This window comes from Coenobita brevimanus, chromosome 29 (assembly GCF_032717465.1).
Source record: "Coenobita brevimanus isolate Jiangsu-jjx chromosome 29, ASM3271746v2, whole genome shotgun sequence".
NCBI classification, from domain to species: domain Eukaryota; kingdom Metazoa; phylum Arthropoda; class Malacostraca; order Decapoda; family Coenobitidae; genus Coenobita; species Coenobita brevimanus.
In genome coordinates, this window is record NC_136982.1 from 36,325,046 (window position 1) to 36,351,068 (window position 26,023).

At 41.5% G+C, this 26,023-nt stretch overlaps 1 protein-coding gene across 1 annotated transcript in view; it reads left to right on the forward strand.

The window, feature by feature from the left end:
* Positions 1 to 26,023, forward strand: part of cac (calcium voltage-gated channel subunit cacophony) — a 2,326,612-nt gene that overhangs the window by 987,872 nt on the left and 1,312,717 nt on the right. The window contains exon 22 of the mRNA XM_080268748.1: positions 22,011 to 22,019. Coding sequence (XP_080124874.1) covers positions 22,011 to 22,019 — 9 coding nt within the window. The remainder of the gene's footprint in view (positions 1 to 22,010; positions 22,020 to 26,023) is intronic.

Genomic DNA, 26,023 nt, shown 5'->3' on the forward strand with positions numbered 1-26,023 from the left:
CACTTTTAATTCAGTAACTTCTCTTGTTCGTCTCTACGGGTACAAGTTTTTTTCAGTTTATTTTCCAGGCTTTTGATCTCATTTTCCTGCTCAATAGTCCATTCCTGTAACTCTTTAATTACTGCCCATACCCTTTTTATCTCCTGGACATTCCTTTCCGCTGTTTTTTCACTGCACCTGCTATTCTTGTTTGGTTCAACTTAATACTTCCATTTGCCACATCCTCTTCCGAAAAGCCCTCAAACTCTTTCTCACCGATTGTAAACAGTGCACAGTCCCTTTCTGCCATGAATTGACCATATGTGACTCTACTTTCACTGTATCTTGTTCTTTTTATGACCGAAACTGCGTTTTTTTTTTTTAACTACTGTCCGACGGGACCACCACTCACTCACTCATTAACATAATCACAAATAGGCTGATCTTCTTTTCGTCGCTGATTCAGCGATTATTTCCCCACAATCCAGGAAGAGCTCCATCTCTGTCGGCGACCCATGTGTGTGTTTGTGGTTGTGTGTCTAATATTGGGTTATGATGATGATGATGGTGATTAATGATTAACTCTGTAGTTATGCCCTGCTGACCTGTGCTTGAAAACCTACGTTTTATTTAAATGAACATACAACAAACTATTTAACGGGATAAAAAATGGAAGTAAATGCTTTGTGCTATAGTTAACTGTTGATCTGTTGGCTGGCAACATAAATGCCCACAGAGGAAAAACTTTAATTAGTCCATTATTATTATGCTGTCTTAATCATCCTCAACCCAGTTTGTTAGACTTTCAGGTTTTCCAATGTAGGTATTTATCTGTTAGTTACTGTGTTAAAAAATTTGAGAGATGCTTTTTGCAATTATTGTATTGAAAATTAGTTCTTTATAGATTTTATTAAAATAACTTAATGATGTAGGTAACTCATGGGACCTAACAGTATGCGCTTTTCATTGAGCTGATGTTCTGTTACTCCAGTGTAGTAGAATAACATCTGTAGCCAGCTGTGACCATTGTTTTTTCTATAGTGAAATGGCAGTTTTGGATTATAGGATAATTTTTCCAGTTGTAGAATACAGCACTCTACCAGGTCGAGTACATTTGTAATTGCTAGCAGGCAACAACTTTTGCATTCAGTAGAATTGTACCAAGAGTGTTTGTAGGTGTTTTATAGACCAGTGCCAGTTTTGGTGTATGTGTACGTATTATACATATATATATATATATATATATATATATATATATATATATATATCTATATATATCTATATATATATATCATATATATATATATATATAGATATATATATATATATATATATATATATATATATATATATATATATATATACACATACAGTATATTGCAGTTTTACAGAAATTTATATATTTTCACTTTGATCTTCTCCCTCTTGCATATGCTTGCTGGGGACTCCTGCTTCCGGCCACTCCTCAACTTCCCGTGCCAACCATCCACTGTTTTTGATGGTGACGGGGGACTGATTTTCGTTTACTACGATGTGGTTACCCGTCCATTTTCTATATATATATATATATATATATATATATATATGAATTTTTGTGTAACCCCCCTCTTTTACTTTGATTTTATGGACTGATTTTTTTGGATGTATTTTTTTTTTTTTTTTTTTTTTTTTACAACAGAGTATTGAGATATAGATGCACTAATTAATTGTAGCCTGAATAACTCAGCCTTTGCACAAGTATTGTTATTTATTTATTATTTATTTTTTATTTTTTTTATGTGTTACTGTAGTTATCGTGTGCAAGTTGTACAGGAGGAGGGCTCCACTTTAATGTAATTGTAGTGCTAAGTAAATTCAGTAATGATTCATTGCCTTACAGACAGACTGACCAAGGGTTGTAATTTCCAAGCAGTATATGATTGGAAATTCACCCATTGGGTCCTTGTGTCTCTGTAAATGGTTACTTGATTAAAGGGTATTCCTTTAGCTTATTTACTTACTTTACTCATTCTTACACAGATAGTTTAACATGTTTAAAAGTGGATGCAGCTCTATATGTAAGTGGCTTGTAGTTGCACTAGCATCCTCTTTGTAGTTTCTAAATTATGTGCTTATCTGTTCTCAATAGAATAGTCAGTAGTGCATCCTTTCAACAAGAGTATTTCAGTGGTTCATGTAGATGATAAACTGTAAATTTATTACAAGTGCCATATTTTTATTGAGCTTAAATTAATTGATTGCATACCCTATATTGATGACCTTAGTCAGTAGTGCATCCTTTCAACAGAGTATTTCAGTGGTTCATATAGATGATTAAACTGTAAATTTATCACAAATTCCATATTTTTATTGAGCTTACAAATTAATTGATTGCATACCCTATATTGGTGACCTACAGTACTTCTTCCATGGTATGAAGCATATGGATAGTTGTTAAGCCTTGATTAGTGCCTGTCGGTGGCGGTTCTAGCTTGTATGGTACCATGGACGAATCCTCCTTCAGCCCCCCCCCCCCCCCCCAAAAAAAAAAAAAAAAAAAAAAAAAAAAAACATTCCGCACTAACTGTACTTTTTATTAAGACATTTGGAATGACACAAATAAATTTTCTTAACATTTAAAACTAGAGAAACTTGCACAAATCTTGTATTGCACAAATAAAGAAATTGAAATAACACTTATATAGAAGAGAGCCTAATTATTACACTATTGCATTTCAGACAAGAAACACATGAACTAAATTGCACAACTGCTGTCTAAACCCTGAGCTTTCTTGCCGTCTTTGATGCAGATTCATTAATTACAAACTGATGCATTCATCAGTGGCAGTATTTATGAAGTTAAAATAAACTTTAAGCAGTAATTATTTATTTTAAAACTGATTGGAGGTTCAACATACCATTCGGAAATATGCAACAATATGTTGTCATTGACCAAAGTATATAGACTAAAAGTTGGAGCAGGAGGTGAGTGAATTCACCACTACTAATGTATCTCCATCACCATTCTCCATCACAACCACTACTCACCATCACCAGCACCACTAATATATCTCCACCACCAGTCACCAATCACCACCACCACTACTACTGTATCTCCACTACCACTACTATAGCTCAACCACTAAAATTATATCACCACCACCACTCACCATCACCACCACTACTCACCGTCACCAGCACTACTAATGTATCTCCACCACCATTCACCATCACGACTACTACTGGTAGACCGACCACCACTAATGTGTCTCCACCATCACCACCACTAGTACTGTAACTCCACCACTCACCATTACCACCACTATTACTGTAACCACCACTGCTACTGTATCTCCACCACTACTCACCATCACCACCACTACTACTGTATCTCCACCACTACTCACCATCATCATCATTACTACTATATTTTTTTCTGATAGGAATCGATGGAACTTTACTGTTGTTCCCCTGTCTGGTGGGCAACCATACACAGCGCACATCTTGGATGACGCCATACTTTAACCCAGAAAATCTATGTAATCAAAAGAACAACTTTTATGGTGCAATGCAGCTATATTCATAGACATCTGATGATAGCAAATACCACACATGGACACAAGCAGCACTGTGTTACCACTCTTGTTTTGTAAGCACAGTAATTCAGTAGACCTACCATAACATCATGTCGTTCGAGCACTGTGTTTACGTCTTACTCGTCCTGTGACGTCACTGTTCCAAGAAGAAAAAAGGAAGAGTTTCATTCTCCTACTTTGTAATAGTCTATATAAAAGGTGACCCAGAAAAACCTCCCACATTTCAAAGGTAAATGAAGAAAAAAATGGTTAAAGATAATAAAATATTATTTGCACACATGAAACTTCATTCAGTATGATTTTTATTCATCATGTTTTAAAGATGACATCCTGCAAATGGTGGCCGTCATTGTCTATACATGCTTGGAGGCGATTTCTGAAAGCTGTCATGGCTCGACGGGTCATGTCGGGTAGAACAGCGGCCATCTCCAGCTGAATAGCAACCTTAAGGGCTTCAAGAGTTTGGGGTTGATGAGTATACACTCGTGATTTAAGGTAGCCCCACAGAAAAAAATCACAAGGGGCAGTCAGGGGAATGGGCCGGCCACCCAACATTGCCACTCAACAAGATACCCAATCCGGAAACATTTCCCTCTGCACTTGCAATGATCTTCAAGCTGTGCGTGCCCTAGCTCCATCTTGCTGAAACCACACATCGAGTTTTTCAAGTTCAAGGTGTTCGAGTTGTGGCCTTAGATAGTTTTTGAGCATATTAATGTAACAGTCAGAAGTTATGGTAACAGTTCCACCACCCTCTTCAAAGAAAAAAGGACCCACAATGCCAACATCGGCAACAGCGCACCACACAGTCACCTGATCGGAGTCCAACAGTCTTTCGTGTAGCATGCAAGGGTTGTCTTCAGACCAATAGCAAAAATTTTGTTTGTTTACAGAGCCACTCAAATGAAAATGAGCTTCGTCACTACACAAGAGAACAGCATCTTCCAGAATACATTGCAGAATGTTCTCGCATAACTCCCTGCAGCTTATCCAGTCTTTCGCATTGAGTTCTTGCACAACCATCATTTTGTATGGATGGAAGTGAAGGTCTTTGTGTAAGATTCTCCTTGCAGTTTCCTGGGATATCCCTACAGCTAAAGCATGTTTCCACGCAAAACGTCTCGGAGACTGCACAACAGATCACCTCAGTGCTTTAATATTCTCAGGCATACGAGCACTCCTAGGTCAACCAGGTGATTTTCTTTTTAAAGCTGAGCCTGTGGCCTTGAAATTCTCAACCCACTGCAAGATGGTTTTCTGATCTGGAACATTTTGGTTCCGTGGAATACTGAAACGTCTTCGAAAGGCCCTCTGCACGGCGATCACGAAACAGTTGATTGTGAAGAACGCTTCGACAGCGAATGCATGGTGTTCTCCCGACCACGCCATGTTGGCGACTCAGGTTGGTTGGAGTTGGGCTACCAATAGACTCTAGCCCCTCCCCTCCTGCCTCACTACTGCCAGTGCTACAGCCTTTCAAAATGTGGGAGTTTTTTTTGGGTCACCCTTTACTTTGGTCATTGACAGCATATTGTTGCATATTTCTGGAAGATATTTTACTCCTTAATTTGTTAAAAAAAAAAAAAAAATTACTGTTTGGAATTCATTTTCACTTTGCTAGGTTTGAGTAGCCTGCCCAGCTCACAACCTAGAATTAGGGCACTCACTCTGACAAAGTTAAATGATCCACACGGTGACATGGTATCGTTAATGTGACTAGCAAATGAGCGATAGAAAACTTGTGCAAATGTCACCATTGTGAATTTTTTGTGCATGCACCCTGTGCCGCCCCCAGCAAGATGCCCCCCTGGGTGGCTGCCCATCTCGCCCATACCTAAATCCGTCCATGGTACCTGCACTAACCTGTTTTGAGATGCATATCAGGAATTATGATGGAAAATTATCTGATGTCGGTTTCACAGTCATGCCTGCACCAAAACTTTTGTTTACAGAATGTAACACTCCTTCCCCCTCATCCCACCCCATCCCATCTCTGCCAAATCACTGTTTATTGTAGGGGAGAGCTGTCATATTGAAGGGATTAGCAAGGACTATACTTGCATAATTTTTTGTCAGAAGAAATGTGAAAATTATCTTTCATAATGAAATATGATAAAAGATGTTGAGTTTAATAGCAGCCAGAGGAATCTGGCATAGCTGACTTTAACATGTCCTTGATTTTATAGTTGTCCTTTTTCTATAGGTTAACGTACTTTCTGCTGCTTCCCTCTCATTGAATATGAGATTATTTCCTATACATTCTTGGATTATGACTTGGATTGCACTGACTCTTAATTGTATGGATCAGTACAGTAAAGCTTCATGTCAGTATAAGTTGACTGGCAAGCAGTGTTTCCTAATTCTTTACAGTGTATGTCATCACTATTGCAGTCACACCTTTAGTCATATTGTATTTGACAGACCAAGGTCTCTTAAGGTTGATAGTGCCTGTACTGGTTAAGTAGGAGTGGGCTGGATGATTGCCTCATGGGTTGCTAAACTGGCATAACAGGTGGAGTTGTGCCATCGGTGTAGGACCTGTTTTGGCCCTAGGGACCACCTTTAAGCTTGAGCTACCATATTTAGAGTATGTCAATAACAAGGAGAAAGTAATTTCCAGCTTAAATTCATGCAAATTTATAGATGTCTAATGTTTTCATTAATTACACTTTATGTGGTTAGTTATAACCCCACTGCAGAGTTATATGTCGTCAGAACTCTTTATATTCTGGATAGGGCCAGCTAGCTTTTGTATTTCATTGATGTATTCAGTATGTAATGTAATTCTGTCAGTGAGAGGAAGGTACACTATATTGTAGTTTTTATTACAGTAACTTAGGTCTTTGAGCCTGTGTCAGATTATTCACCCAGTATCTTGGGATACAAGGACATTACATCATCCAGGCTACCGCAGTTACTTCCCCTAGGTATTACTCGAGGTGATCATTGTACCTACCGACCCATAAGGGTTGAATGTATACCCAAGTCAAGTGATGCCAGCTGCATGCACAAGGATTTGAACCCTGTCACTAACAGTTTAGCAGCTTTACAGTCAGCCATGCTGACCACTTAGCCACTGCGGCAGGATGAGTTTACCTCGTAACTGAATATATGGCACCGTTCCCTGCTGTCCAAACTCCCTTGCTATGGACTAACGTCTTTTGTTCCTTTGATTTTTTCATATCTTAGTGACAGGAAAATAAGAGTAAAAGTAGATGATGTATATTCCAATTTCCACTCACTTAACGCTGGCGTGCCGCAGGGATCAGTTCTGGCGCCAACCCTATTTCTGGTTCATATGAATGATCTCTTATCTGTCACCCACAATCCCATTCACTCATATGCAGATAACTCAACACTATATAGTTCATTCACACTCAGACATCCATTTACAAAGTCTAATATCTCTACCTCTCAACTCAGTACAGCCATCTCCATAAATCAAGATCTATCTACAGTCAGTGAATAGGGACAAAACAACCTTGTCTCTTTTAATGCTAGTAAAACTAAATATATACAGTTTACTAATAGACAGATATTGCCAGATTCGTATATGACCTTCAGTGCTACTAATATTCCCATCTCCAGAAGTATTGAAATTCTTGGCGTCTCACTTAACAGTGCCCTCAGCTGGACTTCTCATGTCAGATCACTTGCTAAAACCGCCTCAAGGAAACTTGGATTATTGTACAGAGTCCGTAACTTCTCCGCCAATGAGCAGTTAGCTATAATTTATAAGAGTCATGTGCGCTCTCGGCTTTAATATTGCTCACCCTTGTGAAATGGTTGTGGAGAGGTTGCATTAAGACAACTAGACAAAATTCAGAACAAGAGCTGTTAGAATCATTAACAACCTTGCCATTACATATAAACTACCTCCCCTGCAAGTAAGAAGGAATAAGCTGTTAGAATCATTAACAACCCTGCCATTACATATAAACTACCTCCCCTGCAAGTAAGAAGGAATGTTGCCTCCCTTGCATTATTTTACAGATACAGTATTTTTTTGGCAAATGCTCAGACGAAGTTGCGTCCATGGTGCCACCTCTCCATGCCTTCCCTCGTGCTACACGGGCATCTGGTAGCACTCATGACTGGAATGTCACCCAGCCATATTGCAGAACTTCTGCCTATCAGAATTCTTTCATTCCCTGAACTGCATCTCTCTGGAACACGCTTCCCCAGAGTTGTTTCCCTCCAAATTTCACCCCACAAATGTTCAAGTCTAACTGTTACATATATTTTATGAACAGAGGACACCAGTAATCTGGTGTATGGATTATTTTTTTTTACTCATTTGTTTTTCCTTCGTCCGTTCTGATATTTATATATATATATAAAAAATATAAAAAATCTACTTAAATTAGTTACTTTACAAATTATTAAATGTCTTTCAAATCAAAACTCTTGACTGTGAAACTGACTGTAAAGCTAACAACCACATATATCCCCCGTGTGGCTGCAAAACAAGTTTTTACTCTGGCAGGTTATTCTGGCAATTGATGGGAATTATGAATAACCTGTAATTCATTATGAACCTGTGAGCAGAAGGGACGTTAAATGACTGTCTTAAACTGGTCTAATCAAGGAGAGGTGCTTTCACTCTTTTGCACATCAGGTGAAAAGAAACACTCTCTATCAGTTTATATAAATACCTGGAAGGTTTAGGATACCATTCTGAAGGAACCATGTTTACATCCTTAGTAGCATTTTTTACCAAATTATGATTTTTTTTGCTCCTTTCCCTCCTTCCCTCAAGACCTCTTCCCTGATTGATATGCTCTGTGCCTTGTCCTTTGATGAATATTGCAGATTTCTGTCAATTTGAATCCAACCCACTCAAATTTCAGTGTTGTCATATGTACAGAAGGCTCTTGATATTCGATTAATCTTACTCCAGTGTTTTGTACCTCGATCGGACATGCCAGCTCGTCCAAATTTCGTGCTTGGATTTCAAAAATCGTTCTTCTATCACTCAGGCCGGGTTGTGAGGGCAAGTCAGTGCTCATCTGTTCATCTGTCATGCCGCCTACCGGCCACTTGGTGAAGCATGCCCTCATTCAAACGTTTGAAATCTTTTTTGTGATGATAGAGGCAGTGAAAACATCAACAGCAGTGGCTATGGTGACTGGAACAAGGACAAGGAAGCAAGTGTTCACTCAAGTGGGGTTGGGGCGAGCGTGAGTGATGGCAGCGAGGATGGCAGTGGTGGCTGGCAACAGTGACTCAACCACCACCCCAGAACCAATCGGGACAGTTTGCAGTCTAGTCAGTTCGCCATCACAACAATAACAAGACAATTTGCCAGCATTAATGGAGACAGCTGTGGGTGAAGCTAGAATATAATTCAAAGGCGACTACAGCAAGGAAGAACAAGTTAATTATTGACTATAGGTGCAGCTATTAAATAATATTCAAAGTCTACACAATTGAACATAGACTTTGATGGATCCCCCTGAAATATAGTTATTAAAGTGTTGATTAATTAATAATAAGTATATTTGTAGAATAACGGGGAATCGTCCAGGGTGCGAATTGTTCTGACAGGGAATCATCCATGTTTTGACAGCGAATTGACTTGACGGTGAATTATCTTGGAACCCAACACTCTACTGCATAAGCTTCATTCTTTCTATTTTAAAGTGAGTGCAGCCTTTATTTCTCACTTTTCTTGCTTATAGTAAGTAAATATGTACTAAATATAAGCAAATATATGGCCATGTTATGATTTTAGGTGGGTGTAAGTGTATACATAAAAGTTGGTGTATCTTTGTTGGCGACACGCTGGTGGTCCCATTTATTTATTTTCCATGAGTTTATCAATTCGCACTTCGATAAATCACATTTTTATCGGTTTTTCGGTCCCAAAACCGATCGGAGATCGAGAGCCTTCTGTATTTTGAATTGTTTGGGCTTACAGATTGCCCTCTGGAGGGTTTTACATTGTGGAATGTCCTAGGGAAATTGACCAGAGTAGCATATTACCTGCCTGTCAAAAGATTCATGGTTAATGAGAGCCAGTGTGAGCATGTCTTGTTTTCGTTCATGGAGAACACATTGAAATAATAGTGATAATAGTAGTAATAATTTTGTCCTTAATTTTAGCAAAACTGCTTATTCTTCTAAACACTCAAAACATTTTTGCACCTTTACATTTACCAGAAGTGACATTATTCATACACAGTACAACCTTCCTCTGCAGAAAACGGCAACAACTGAATCTTGTAATTGTCCACCACAACACCTCTCAGTATCATACCTTCTTGAGAAGAGAAAGGCTTTGAGTTACCCTGAAACAATTCAGCAGATGTCAAATATGCTCTGTTATATAACCAAGGGGCTACATAAGAAAGTGGCTGATCTGAGAATAATGCTTGATGAACACAATCTGTGGCTTCATAACCAGATAACTGCAGTGTATAGCCACAAACATTCCAAAATGTTCAGTGACATACAGCTTCAGTGTCAGATTGAAAATGAAGATTCCCACTCTTTTTTTTTGGGGGGGGGGGATTGTTAATGAATTGCTTGAAGTATATCATGTAGAGGCTCCTGGAGTTTCTTCAGCTGCTCATACCGTGTGCGTGCCTCGTTAGTCATTGTTTGGTAAGCTGGAAGGTTAAGGTCCATCACACTAATTTTTAGAATTCATGTTGAATTACCAAGGTAGATACTGGGCTGATTTTTTGCTGCATAATAATTATGCATGAACTCTCTCATGTGATATAATTAAATTAATGTTGATTATTCCTAGTACAGTACAGCTTTGTTATGTGATAAATTGCTACAATGATAATTAAAAAGTTATACCATGTCGTGGTACATTAAAAAATTAATTGCGATTTCACCACAGTGATATTTTCGACGGCCGCCTCTGGGAATCTTGGGCAGATTCAGTTACACCTGCAGAATGGCTGCCCAGTGTTTACATTGGCTGTAAACATTGCCATTCGTTATATTATGTGCATGAAAGACCTTTGAAGCACCATTGTTATCACCAGATAACAATACAAATGTGTAACAACTAGCGCTTTGTGCGATATTAATTGAATTGACAGTTTTTTGTGTGTGAAATACTGAAATCTGTGATTTGTAAATCATGTCAGCCTTACAGAACCATTATCCCATTTTTGGGCCTCTACTCTTGCATGAAAGGCCACTGAAACACTATTGTAATTTCTAAATAACAGTACAAGTGCTTGAAAAATAGTACAGTGTGCAATAGTAAGTGAAGTGATACTTTATTGAGTGGAATTCTGAAACTTGTGACTTGGAAATCATGTCAACCTTATGTACTCATCATCCCCTTCATGGGCCTCTACTGTTGCATGAAAAGTCACATGAACACTCGTTATCACCAGATAACAGTGCAAGTGCTTAACCAATAGTGTAGTATGCAGTATTAAGTGAATTGATACTTTTTTGAGTGTGAAATACTGAAATTTGTGACTTGGAAATTGTGTCAACCTTATGTAATCATCATCCCCTTTTTGGCACTTTTGTGTGTGTGAAATACTGAAACTTGTGACCTGGAAATCAGGACAACCTTATGTAACCATCACTCCCTTTTTGGGCCCCTACACAACTGACTGAGTCAAGATGCCCGTCCAGTGTTTACATTGGCTGTGATCATTGCTTTTCATTTTATTTTGTGCATTTAAGACCACTGGAACACAATTGTTATCGCCAAGCACCAGTGCAAGCGCTTAACAAGTACTGTAGGGCAGTGTTCAATATTGAGTGAAATATTACACTATCTTTTTGTGTAGTTCTATGGAGTGGTCATCAAGGCCCTCCACCAGATCTCTGGTGACGACTTATACTGTCATAGGACAAACTTCACGTGGGTGGCACAGGTTTTTTTAGGCAATTTTAGGCTTCGCAGTTGAGGTCACCCTCCCATATAACCCAAGTTATATTGAGCTCATTAAGCGATAATTTGTTATGCCGTAGGTCTTCACTTGATGCAACCCTATCGCATAACAGGTCCATACTGTATCTGCTTTTTTATCTACAGTAAGTCCCACTTTCAGAATAAAGAAAATTTCCAAGCTCATTATAATCAAGTTCTTGTAAATACTGATCAAAAAATTTGCACAACCATACTACATGTTCTTTTCAGTATTACAGTATACCTGTACCCATAAAATTGGTCTTTGAAAAAAAATTTAATAATAATAATAATAATAATAATAATAATAATAATAACCATAATAATAGTAATAATGATAATAGCAATAAGGAAGGCCAAGGATGAGATGTAGGGATGGAATGAATAGGTATATGAGAGAGGGGGAGGTGAGTTGGGAGGAGGGCAGTGAAATGACAGGGGACAGGGCGACATGGAGGTGATTTGTTTGTGGCCACCCCTTACGGGCTTAAGGCGTCTGCCAGTAGATAGATAGATAGATAGAATAATTTGGTCTTTTTTTTCTTAAAAACGCCAGTTCTTCCTTTGGGAATTCACTAGCACTTGACACACACGTTCATTATTTTTACAGCTACAAGAATTATGACATCTTTCACATACAAGCTACATCAGTGAAAAAAAAAAAGAAAGTGGCAATAATTAAACCCTATAATCATCCGTTATAGTACCTCTCTCCAGGTCATAGCATTTTGAGAAAAGAAAGGCTTTCAGGTGTCTCTTAAAGGATTCAACAGAAGAGAGTTGTCTCATGGACAATGGCAATCGGTTATATAACCTATCTATCTATCTATCTATTGCCAGATGCCTCAATCCCATTTGGGGTGGCCACAAACAAATTGCCTCCACATCGCCCTGTCCCCCGCCATTTCACTGCCCTGCTCCCAACTCACACCCCTCTCTCTCATATACCTCTCCACCCCATCCCTCCATCTCATCCTCGGTCTCCCCCTCCCTCTTCCCCCCTCCACCTCACTCACATACACTCTCTTCGTCAGTCTTTCACCCTCCATCCTCTCCACATGGCCAAACCACCTCAATGTGTTTCTCATAATGCTTCCTATCTCATCCACATCCATGCCACAACGCTCCTTTATATCCTCATTCATCAGCCTGTCTCTCCATGTGACTCCACAGGCTCCTCTTAAATAACTCATTTCCACTGCTCTCACTCTTGACTTGTGCCCTTCCAACAACGTCCAAGCTTCACTTCCATACATTAGAGTTGGTATCACAGTACTGTCATGTAGTAAATTTTTCACTTCCATGCTCACTTCTCTGTTTCTTATCACTGCTTTCAAAGAACCAGCAACCTTTCTTCCCTGCTGTACCCTTTCAAGCACTTCACCCTCCAAACTTCCATCCTTACTCATCACACTAATAATAATCAGTGGGCTATATACACAAAAGAACTATCAGAGAAAAATGATAGGTGAATGGCTCCAGGCTTGTCAAGACGTAAGGAATCATCTGCACTATGTAACATCACACCTGGACATGCCGATGGGAGTTTTAACAATTCACCAAGATACTTCAATTCACCAAACTTAAGAACCTTGATTCTAATAAGAAACAGTTTAAATTCAATTCTAGCCTTTACTGATAACCAATGTAGCTCAATTACTGTAGGAATGGGGTAGTCGAAGTTCTCGAGGGGAGACCAAAGATAAGCCTTGCTGCCCCGTTAACACAGACTGAACTTTTGTTAGTATTTTATTTGGAAGACCAGTTCACAGTGAATCACGATCATCAACACGAGACAAGACCACTGCGTGGACCTACTGTATGTTAAGAGGCAACGTCTATTCAAGAATTTTCTCACAGAGTACAGATTTCTGATATGCAAGTTAAACCCTCTGACAACTTGATTAATACAGTATGTTCTTTGTAATTTCTGTTCAAGAATTTCTCACAGAGTACAGATTTCTGATATGCAAGTTAAACCCTCTGACAACTTGATTAATACAGTATGTTCTTTGTAATTTAACTTTGAATTGAAATTAACACCCAGATTTTGAACAGAGCTGACTGGATGAAACTGTGATGCACCAATATTCAAAGCCAGGGCATTATCAGTGTCATCATCCCTTTTGTTTCCTCTGATGATGTGATCTCAGTTTTACCATCATTCAGCTTAAGTTTCCTCCAAACTCTCCAAATCTTAATATCAGACAGTAGAGATTCAAGTTTAGTCTTGATATCATCAATATCTAACATCTTAACATAGAGCTGAGTGTCATCAGTATGAAAATGATAGGACACATTGTGGGCATCAAGTAAAGACGATAAGCTACTCATGTGGATAGTAAAACAGACTTGTACCCAAAACTGATCCATGTGGGACTCTGAACAGAAATGGAGCAGACTAAGTGCTAACGTAATCAACAACCATGTCACGACAGACAAAGGGTTTAGTTCAGTGCAATTCTTCCAAGGACTGGACCTGGAGTGGTGGTGTCTTCATCGTGGGTCTACCCTCCAGGGGCTGTCGAAGAGAAGAGGAGGACTGCATTGGGTTGAAACCACTGCAACCCCCCCCCCCGGCCCCTCACGGGGCCCGAGTACCTGGGAGTGGCGTCGGTCGCTTGGCCAAATACCATCTCTCCCAACACAACACACACAGCAACACTGGTTTTTCTACACCGAGAAATTACTCCCCGGCAGTTATTTCTCGACGACTTCTTCTAGCCGGGGACATTGAGAGCAATCCAGGACCCACCAACAAATACACATGTCCAGCATGCTCAAAACCTATTACATCAAGCCGACAGACAAAGGGTTCAGTTCAGTGCAATACCTGCAAGAACTGGACCCATTACACCTGCACAACATTTTCATCCAGAAAACATTACACAAACACCTGGACCTGCTTCTTATGCTCCTTCCCCCCACCCACTAACCCCCCCACCAACCCTACTCCTACTTCCTTCACACCACAGCCAAACCCACCGATCCTTCCCACACCATCTAATCCCCCAACTCCTACCATTCCAATCCACCCTTACCTCCATCACAACCTCTCCTACCCCTTCCCCACCACCCACACCACCACCTCCCCCCATGCTGCAGCAGCCAACACACATCGCACACACAACATAAACATCCTTCAGTTAAACGTAGATGGCATATACACCAAAAAACAAGAACACAAACAATTCATCAAACAACAGAACATACACATTGCCATCTTACAAGAAACAAAACTACACAGAGCACGGAAAACACCAACATTTCATAACTTCACCACCATTCGACAAGACCGGGCCGATGGCGGTGGCGGTGGACTCATCACCCTTGTACACAAATCCATCAACTTTGCAGATACCAGTGCACTCACAAAGTCACTTCTCCCCCCACATGACACCACAATAGAAATACAATCAATTAAAATACACACTGGTAACAATTCACACATAACAATCGCTAACACATACATTCCTCTTCAGTCGTCCCCCACAGTACCACACAATTACTCTCCACAGATACACCACATCATTAAGATACTCATAATCATCCTGGGTGTTGATTTCAACGCCAAGTCGTCAGCCTGGCATGTCAACAACCCTGACACAGACAGAGGGCTGGTACTACAATCCCAGACAGATCATCTTTTCATACTGAACAATCTAGATCAACATACCCATATCCCACACCAAGCCCTCTTCTTCCCATCATCCCCATACAGCACCTTCTGCTCCCCAAACCTCACCCCCACTACATCCTGGAGAGTGGTCAGAACTCTAGGTTCTGATCACCTCCCAATCATCATCACTACCAAAACCAGAATCACCCCAGCTGGCCACAGACACACATATACTAATTATAAGAGAGCCAACTGGGAGGCCTTCACAAATGAAACAAAACAACATTTCAGAACACTAAACAGTACACCCATCACAAACATCAACACTGCTGTGCACACTTTCAATACAGTTATACAAAACGCAGACAAAAGACACATTCCTAGAGGCAACAGAAAGAGACACAACCTCAACTTCGCATCAGAAAGTCAAGGCCTCATCATTCAACGGGACACACTGCGACACTCCCCAACACCCCATACACATGACATCATACAACAAATACAAGAACTCAACACTCAAATAAACAATAAAATATCAGAACAGCAGACACTAAACTGGACTAATTATCTCCAAACACTTGACCACAAAACAAACGCCAGTAAACTACAAAACACTAAACAACATCACACTCTCCAACAGCAACACCACACAATTACATGCCGCCATCATAACAAGAGATACCATACCCTCAAACAAACAACAAGCAAACATTCTCATCAATCACTTTTCACAAGTCAGCCATCTAAACCCGCATCCCGAAGACCGAGATATCATCTGACTTAAGAGAGTTCCCCACAGACCCAGACTACGCATCTTTCACTTACGACCAGACGAAGCACATCATTAACAACCTCAAGCACTCATCTGCCTGTGGACCAGACAACATAAGCAACATTCACCTTAAACACCTTGGACTACAAGGCATACAAGCACTCACCAACATATCAAACTACAGCTACTCACACAACATAATACCCAACATCCGGAAGCATGGCATTATCATCACTATCCCAAAACCCAACAGAGACCCCACGTTACCCTCCTCACACTGCCCCATCACACTCCTCTACGCTCCCTCCAAAGTCACTGAACGACTGGTACTATAACTAGTCACACCTTACATTCCCCTAGCCCAGTCACAACATGGCTTTAGGCCACTACACTCCACAAACACCCTTCTTACAGACCTTACACAGAGAGTTTTCGATGGCATGAATTCAGCTAGGCCACCACACAGAACACTCCTAGTCACACTAGACATTAGCAAAGCTTTTGATGCCATCCCCCGCCACAACCTCACAAACAAAATACTCAACACAAACATGCACAATAACACAAAAAGATGGCTTGCAAACTACTTAGCAGGCAGATGTGCACACGTAACATTTGCCGGTCAGTCTTCTAACATCAGAAACTTCACAAACGGCGTCCCCCAAGGATCTGTTTTGTCCCCTACACTCTTTAACCTATACATGCACAAAATACCCACACCCCACACACTACAGATACACATAGCTTCCTATGCAGATGATATAACACATGTACGCACCAAAACGCAAACACGGCTGCACACATCATTCAACCTTACCTCAACACACTACATGAATGGTTCAGCACAAACAGGCTCAAGAAAGCCTCAGCCAAATCTACAGTGATCCTTCTCACAAACTGGACGGCAGAACACAGTCACATCCACACCTCACCATAAACACCACTCCCCTACCACACACACACACACACACAAAATCCTTGGTGTAACATACAATACATCAATGTCATTTAAACAACACATCACAAATATTAAAAATAAAATAACACCAAGACTCAATGCTTTGAGGTCACTTGCCCATGCAACATTCGGACACAACAAAGAAACCACCACCACAGCATACAAACAATACATACGTTCAGTGATGAATTATGCAAGCCCTGCCTGTGCTTCTAACCTCACCAAAACACACTACAACACCCTACAAACCATATAGAACAAGGCCCTAAAAATAATCACAGGCTCCACAGCTACTACACCCACACACCACCTACATCAAGAAACCAAAGTCCTCAAAGTTAAGGATCTCCTAGACATATGAGGCACCCAGTTTCTTGCTGCAGCCTCCACAAACCCACAACATTCACTGTATTACATTGCAGCACATCCACCCACACCAAGGAACATCAAAACAACACTCAGCACACGATACCATACATAAATACTGTCATCTCTACCCCCTCGCCCACCTCAGACCAGCTTCCAGAAGCATATCCACACTCAGATCACTCACTGCTCCATTCAGTCACTTATAGACAAGACACAGCCGCATGCATGGCCTCCTGACATCCACCCTTTTGAATCCTATCTCCCTCGTGAGGACAGGGTCCACCTGACCAGGCCGAGATGTGGGCACCATCCAGCCCTCTTAAGCTACCAAAAGAGGCTGGATGACTCCGTCGCTGATGCCTGTCAAGGATGCAACACAGCACCCTATACTATTAAGCACATTATGGAAGACTGCATTGCACACCATCACCTACACCAACAACACAACATACACTCTTTGAGAGCTCTGTGGGAAAGCCCAGTCTCGGCCATGGCCTTCATGAGGGACTTGGGGCTGTTCGGCCAGGTGCCTAGGGAACAGCCGCTACTACTACTACTACTACATGAGATCACTGTATGAACCAGTGTTCAGAGAGTATGTCTGTTCAGAAACTGTCTGATGGAGTATACATTCCTGGTGTGCAAATTACAGCTTCAGACAACCTAATGTGTTCCATGTGATTTGGTTTTGATTGAAATAAACACCTAGGGTTTGAATAGAACTCACTGGATGAAATATGTTACTCACCTGTATCAAGAGTCAGGGTATTCTTAGCATCATCACCCCTCCTGTTTCCTTGAAGCATGAGTGTCTTCTTTGTCTTGCAGAAATTAAAATCAGACATTAAAGATTCCATTTTGGCCTTTGTATCATCAATATTTGTCATCTTCATATAAATTTGAGTGTCATTGGCCTTTTTAAGTGATGGATGCCATGTCATGTATGTCAGGCAGGGATGACAGACAACTAGTGTAAACTGTGAATAATATTGGGCCTATAACCTGTCCTTAAACCTCCTCAGGTAGACCTACAGTTTCGGTTACAACTTAGGTACAGCTGGGTCTGTCAGACCCAGCTTTAAAAAAATGCTGTAGTGTCACACATGTTTTATATAACGAATTCCTGAATATCCTACGATGTATTAGGTCTTATCAGTTACAAAACTATGTGAATAAGTTTTAATTCATTGAACTCAACTTATTTTTTTAAAGAACTGTAAAAAAAAGCCAAACTAAAAGTTTTTTTTTTTTTTTCAGTCACCATAAATGAGAACAAAGAACATTATGAGCTTGGCACTTGTGTCACAACTTGAGGGATGGAGGACCTTCATTATGGGCATAGTGGATCCCACACAACATAAAATCAACTTGCAAACTCAGAGCGAAAAATTCTCCCTCCTCCTCAGGTACACCTGGGTCTCACAGACCCGACATGCAATTCTGAGTGGTATATTGCAAAAACATAGAGAAACACGAAAGTAACCCGCCCTACACCCTGCATGGGCACAAAAAGTTAGAAAGCTATTGAGAAGGACAGGGTCCCAGACATCTATACCATTGAAAAAATTGCTGGATCTGTCAGAACCAAGGTTTACCTGAAGAGGGTTAAGGGACTCTATACAGGAGAACTGAGTATGAGCAGGTGTGGTCCACTACTACCCTCAGAAATCTGATTGGTGTGTCTTTAGAAGCAGAAAGGCATTATCACAAACACCATAATAATGCAGATCATCAGGCAGTAGTTTATTGTCTACTGTGTCCAGAGCTGCAGACAGATCAAGGAAGATCAGGAAAGTGGGCATCCCACTGCAAGAGTTCACCACCAAGCCATTATGAAATATCTTTATTAGTTTCATTTGAGCTGTATTTTCTGTATGCCAGTTGAACAAGGGAAGTGATGCCACTTTATTTTAATGATGGTAGGAGTTGATCAGGTATAGCCTGCTCTATAATATTTGTCAAGTATGACAAGTTAGAGACAGGACAATAGTTTAACTTGCCTTCAACTTCGGGTCCAGGCTTATTGAGTAGCAGGTGCAGCAAAGCACATTTCTCAGATTTTCAAAGTTACCTTCTAAAAAGCATCTGTTAACCATTTACAACTGAAGTTTGCTGCATGCTTATATATACCTGACATTTATAGCATGTTTAGCAGATGATGTGAACAAAATGCTTTATTGAAGTCTCTCTTTATTCATGTCCAGTGGATATGATGAAAGCAAATGACCTATCGTGGACTCTGATTGGAACAGCTGAGAATTCGTCAGTGAAGGAAGCATTATTTGATTCACATCTTATGTGAGATATCTTAGTTGTGAAGAATGAAACTAAATCAAAAGCTGGTCAAATATCAGACAAAGAAATTGGCTTCATAATTGTATTCAGTGTTTGATAACTGCAGCAGTCCATCCCACCCTCCTTTTTTTGTGTGTGTGTGTGAACTATCATGTGGATCAACTTTATTTTTATAGTACTTTGACCTTTGGGTTTTTAACATCAACCCCACAGCAGTCATTTTTCTCTCAATATACTTTCATGGCCTCTTCCCACCTCTTCCATAATTCTAGCTCAACCTACCCACTTCTTTACCCCCACCCCCACCAACACCTTAACTTTTGGAGGACAACTGCAAATGAACCTTCAAACCACTTATCATGCAACACCTATTTTCATGGGGTATGCTTTGCTTCCTCAGTCAAACTGATCACCAACATTCCATCCCATCTCACCCATTCCTTTACTCATCATGCTCATTTCTTTGCCCACCTGATTTCTTCCTCCCCATGGCACTCTGTAGCACTCACATGTGCACACCTAGATGGAGGAATGGCCAGGCATTCCAAGCACCCCCAAAAGATGCCTGAACCCCATATGGACAAGATGTAAAAATTCCTTCCACCATTCCTGACGGCAGTGTTGTCTTTGCAGTATAAATGAAGTACAGTATAGTCACCCCTTGTTATTCAGTGGGGTCACATCAAGTGAAAATCATCACATACCAGTTTGCTGTATACCATGATTAGTATAACTTGAGTTCATTCTTGATTCTGTACAATTGAAGTCAAGGGCCACGTAACCTAGTTAAAAAAAAAATAAAGGAAAGAAAAAAAAGCCACCCATCTGATGTATGTCCTAGGCTTGTTTATGTCATCACCAAGGTTCCCCCCCTCGAGGCTGGGGGACAGCTGAAGGGTCTGGATGATCACTCCAGGTCCTCAGAAGGAAGGGAGGAGAGATGGAGAAGTAAGTTAGAGCATAGCAGTGAAGCCGAGGGAGGGCATGGTGGGTGGAGATGGAGGAGTGTGACCGTGTGGTGGTGAGGAAGTGTAAGGGTGAGCCAGAGAACGATGAAGATGGTACAGGTAAGATGGAGGCAGGTGAGGCAGGACGTAATGTTTGCACCCTACCTGTTGATGTCCTTGGCTTTTCCTCAGTGCTGGTGGTTGTCGCAAGGGGGAAGGAGGAGGTGGTGGTGGTCTGCCATGCTACCTTTTTCCCATTTACCAGGAGCTCCGTGTACAACTTCATGTGTTGCTCCTTGTCATACATTGTTGCATCACTCCTCAATGGGTTTGGGTTCTTGTCCTGGATGTACAAAATGGTATCATCAATGTTGGCAAGGAACTCCTTCAGTGTCGATGTCCAGGATGCAAATGAGCTTGTCCTCACCATCATCCTGTGCCTCCGCCACTCATTCCCTTTGCTCATTGAGCTTCTATGTGGAGCATTGTTAATTGTGGCTCTCTAGGACTTCTTGCACATCAGCCCCATCAGCCTTGTCAAACCCCGCCTTGTGTGAGAGATCAAGGATTCATGGCAGATGGTCTTCAATGCCAGGAACCCTGTGTAGGAGTGAACACACTCTGGCCATCTTTTCCACCAGACAACATCCAGGGTGCTTCGCTGTACCTTTTTCCATGCTGCCATGATGTTGACGGCATACTTTACTGTATGCTGTATTTTTTCCAAAATTGGCACACTGTGTCAGTCTCCCCCAAATTGCTTACCCTCACCATTGGCCCCATGGTGTGGCAGAGGTAGTGGGCCTTAAAGGTGGCGATGGCACCTTGGTCAGTGGGCTTCAGTAACAGTATTGTGTTGAGAGCAGGTACACCACTTTGATATTATTCACCCAGTCCTCCATGCCATCATGGTGGCTTGGGGCATTGCCCACCAGGAGTAGGAAGCAGTTTGCCAGACTGCTTTGGCTGGCATAGTCATGCAGGTGGAGGGACAGGTATCCTGCCATGTAAGAGGGGCCAAGCCCTGATGTTACTCCTCCAAATAACTCCAAGGTTCTCTTTCATGTACCCTGCCATTGCACAGGGGATTCTCCCAGTGATATAAGAGCAGAGTTTCAGCTTAAAGTCTTCCTCAGCTTTCGCACCAAGGAGGAGGGTGAGGTGGTCCTTGGTTGCCGTTAAGTCTGTTGCATAATGTTCTTCATTGTTAAGGTAGGTCTTTTGGGTGATACATTTCCAAAACAGGCCCAACTCATCAAAGTTCAGGACCTGTTTGGAGAGTATCCACTCTCCATGATGATCACTGTCAGCTTGGGAGGGAAGGCCTTAGCTGCCACCTGGTCAGTGCTAGCAGCTTCCCTATGCCTGGTTAGTTGGCTAAGGCCAGTATGGGCTGTAAACCACTTGAACCATCCTGTGTTTGCCCTGAACTCCTCCTTTACTTCCATTTCTTTCTTTTCCTTGAGATCCTTCCACAGATCGAGAGCCTTTGTGCAATTAAAGCTTTGATGCAGGGGTTGCATCATCTGTTAAGTTCATTAACCTACAGTGCTCGGAGACACTCCATCTCCCTAGTTTTTGTTAGACACTCATCAGTCGTGGTAGGCACATTCTGTGACACTGCTAAGACAGCATCAGATTTTCAAATTACAGTAGAGACTATGGACTGGGGCAGCTTCCCCTGACCCTCCATATGGCACTTAACAAGTCCAGTTTCATATCAAGGGAAGAGCAAAGCCCTACCCTTTTAGGCTTACCCTCAGTACTGTCTGTAGCACCGTGCTTTCTACGGAGGGTAGCGCTAGACATGTTTCCCAAGTCCCAAGTTTCAGTATTTCACACTCAAAAAGTTCTCTTACCACTTAATATCACACACACACACCACTATTCGTTGCACGCTTGCATTGTTATTTGATGATAGCAATGGTGAGACAGATTTCTAATACAAGGGAAACAGTCACAGTTGCAGGACACGTGAGTGAGTGGATGAGCAAGATAAGGTCTTCAAGAGGGTGGCACAATGGAGGCCACATGCACAGAGGCCTAAGATGGTGGTTCTGTGGATGTAAACACAGGGCAGCATCTTGGATTAAACATCTGACTGTCGTCCTGTGTGCAGCACTTCATCCTTTCAGGATTGTCGCACGCAGCCAGCACATTTCTTGTGTGTGTGTGCATTCTGCCATCATTATACCAAAGCTGGATGTAACTTTTACTTCATCATTCTATTAATTTATCGCATAACAAACCATCGTATACTGAGGCATGACTGTTTTCAGACACCCTACTTTAAAATAAAGTAGCTGAGTGAGATTTAACTTAGTTCATAATGCTTGATGGCGATGACAATAAGTGCTTTCGAAGCAGCCTCATAAGGTTGCGTTTTGTCACCTCAGTTTGAGTGAGAAAATACAGTATATATATATATATATTTTTGTAACTCGTCTGTGGCCACCAGCATCGAACGATGTTTTATTGGAGCATGGCTGGTGGCGGTGATGCAGTGCAGCCTTTAAAACGCTGTGAACAATTTGGGGAAGGGAGCGTAGGTCTGGGAGATGTTGATACAGACCTCGTCTAGCTTCTAAACCACTCAAATGGTCAGTACATCTTGTGAATCAGTCATGAGTGGATGTCAGTCTTCTGCACTCCCCAAGTGTTAGTGTAAGTGAGAATAAGAAGGCAAGTAAGTCAAGAAAAGAAAGTGTGTTTCTCAGACAGTGACTGCTTATCAATGTTTTCTTTGACCTGGGAAGGGAGGGGAGAGAGAGAAGCATCCCTCTACTCCCGCACTGTCACCACTGTGCAACCCCCAACCCTTCAGTGTAAAAGGTAAGTTGTTTTTTCCTTATTGTATTTGTAACCTTATTTCTTTTATTGTACTGTTTTCCTCATATTTTTATGTATTTGCAGGAAAAATATTCATATTCCTTGTTTATTGTATTTACAACTACAACTTACAACCTAACCAATCACTTGTTCCGCCCGTCCCAGCGCACAGTGCTCATCTCTGGCCTGATTGTTTTTTGACCACGAGGGTTGTCATTACACAGCTGCACCCATTATCTTTCTCCTTTCCCTCCTAAACCACCCAGAGTAAAAAAAATAAACTCCATAGCAGGAAAAACATTATAAACATAAAACAGAAGGAAGACATTCATAATTATGATATTTTTACTTATAAGTATATGTATTATGTACTGACTTTGATAATTTTACATATTCATTGTTTTACACAAGCATGTCAGTAACATAAGAAGTGTTCTTCGGGTGAATATATGGATGTAAAACCTTCCCTTCCATTCACACAAATTCACTCGTTCAAGGTGCTAATCTCAGGTCATATCGAATCTTGGCTGAGACAGTTCAGCCTATACAGTACACACACAGCTGCACCCATTATCTTAAAAGAGACTAAAAATAGCATCCTTCTTCTCTCTTTTGACACAAATTCGACCACCTACAGTAAGAACAAAAAAATCTATCTATCTATCTATCTATAGCCCGACGCCCTAATCCCGCAGAGGGTGGCCGCAGACAAAATGCCTCCAAGTCACTCTGTCACCCACCATTTGACTCCCCTCCCCCCAACTCACCCCCCCCTCCCTCATATACCTCTCAACTCCATCCCTCCACCTCATCCTCGGTCTACCCCTCCCTCTCCCTCCCTCCACCTCACCCACATACACCCTCTTAGTCAGTCTTTCACTCTCCATCCTCTCCACATGTCCAAACCACCTCAGTGTATTTCTCCTAATCTTTTCAACCACATCCACATCTACCCCACAACGTTCCTTCACTTCTTCATTCGTCAACCTGTCCCTCCATGTCACTCCACATGCTCCTCTCAAGTAACTCATTTCCACTGCTCTCACTCTTGACTTGTTCCCCTCTTGCAAGGTCCACGCCTCGCTTCCATACGTCAGGGTAGGGATCACAATACCATCATGCAGAGACTTCTTAACTTCCATACTCACCTCCCTATTTCTCATCACTGCTTTCAGTGTGCCAACAACCTTCCTTCCCTGCTGTACTCTTTCACGTACTTCATCCCCCAAAGTTCCATCCTTACTCATCACACTACCCAAGTATTTGAATGCACTCACATTCTCCATATCCTCACCATCCAACCTCACTGCATACTCTATGACTTCATTCCTCTCAAACACCATAACTTTACTTTTGTTTACATTAACTTTCAGCTTCCTCCTCCTACACACTGTCCCAAATTCATTCACCAAACCTAGCAACTCCCATTCATCTTCACTCAACAATACTGTATCATCAGCAAACAGCAACACCGGAAGCTTCCAAATCTCACCCTCATTCATTAGGGCCACCCCCACATCCACTGCCCTACCTTGTACCTCCTTTACGACCCCATCCATATATATGTTAAACAGCCATGGAGACATTACATACCCCTGTTTCAGTCCCACATTGAGATCAAAGAACTCACTCAGCTCACCATCCACTCGCACCGTAGCCCTAGCTCCCTCTTACATACTCTTCACAGCACTCAACAATTTCCCCTCCACTCCATATATTCTTAATACCTTCCACATACCTTTCCTATCTATTCTGTCATAAGCTTTCTCCAAGTCCATGAAGGCAGCGTACACTTTCCTTCCCTTCTCTAGATACTTCTCCACTAAACATCTTAGAACAAATATCTGATCTACACACCCTTTTCCCTTCCTAAATCCCCCTTGTTCTTCTCCAACTAGCTCCTCTGTCATATGCCTAACCCTATCAATGAGTATTCTACCATATATTTTACCAGTCACACTAAGAAGGCAAATACCCCTATGGTTACCACATACTTCTCTCTCCCCTTTTCCTTTGTACAGAGGAACAATTATACCTGATTTCCAGTCCTCTGGAACCCTTCCCTCTTCCCAAGCCAATCTACACAACTTCCATATCCACTCCACAACAATCTCACCCCCATACCTAAGCATTTCACCACACACTCCATCAATTCCTGGGGCCTTTCCCAGCTTAATCTTCTTCATTGCTTCCACTACTTCCGACCTACTGATCTCTTCCTCCCTCCTCTCATCTCTTCTCCCAGCCATTCCCCAACCACTTATACTCACACTGCTCTCACTCTCTACATTCAACAAATCCTCAAAGTGCTCCTTCCATCTCCTCAATTTCTCTCTCTTCTCCACCAACAATCTATTATTCCTATCTTTCACTCCCCTACTATTTCCCCTTTCACACTGCCTTACTTTCTTTACCTCCTTCCAAAACAATTTCTTACTCTCCCTCCATTTCACACTCAGATTCCTCCCAAACTCTTCATCCACTTTCTTCTTACTCTCCTTCACCAGTCTCTTAACCTCCCTTCTCCTGCTCACATATACCTCTCTCTTCTCTCTCTCATCTTCTCCCCTACCTCTACTCGCCAACCATTCACCATATGCCTTCTTCTTTTGTTCCACAGCTCGTTTCACCTCATCATTCCACCATGCTGTCCCTTGCACACCCTTGCATCTCCTCCTCACTCCACAAACCACCTCACACGCTGCGCTTATCTCTTCCGTGAATATCTTACATACGTCTTCCACCCCTTCCATCTGCTCTAGCTCATACCTTCCCAACCTTTCTTCCAC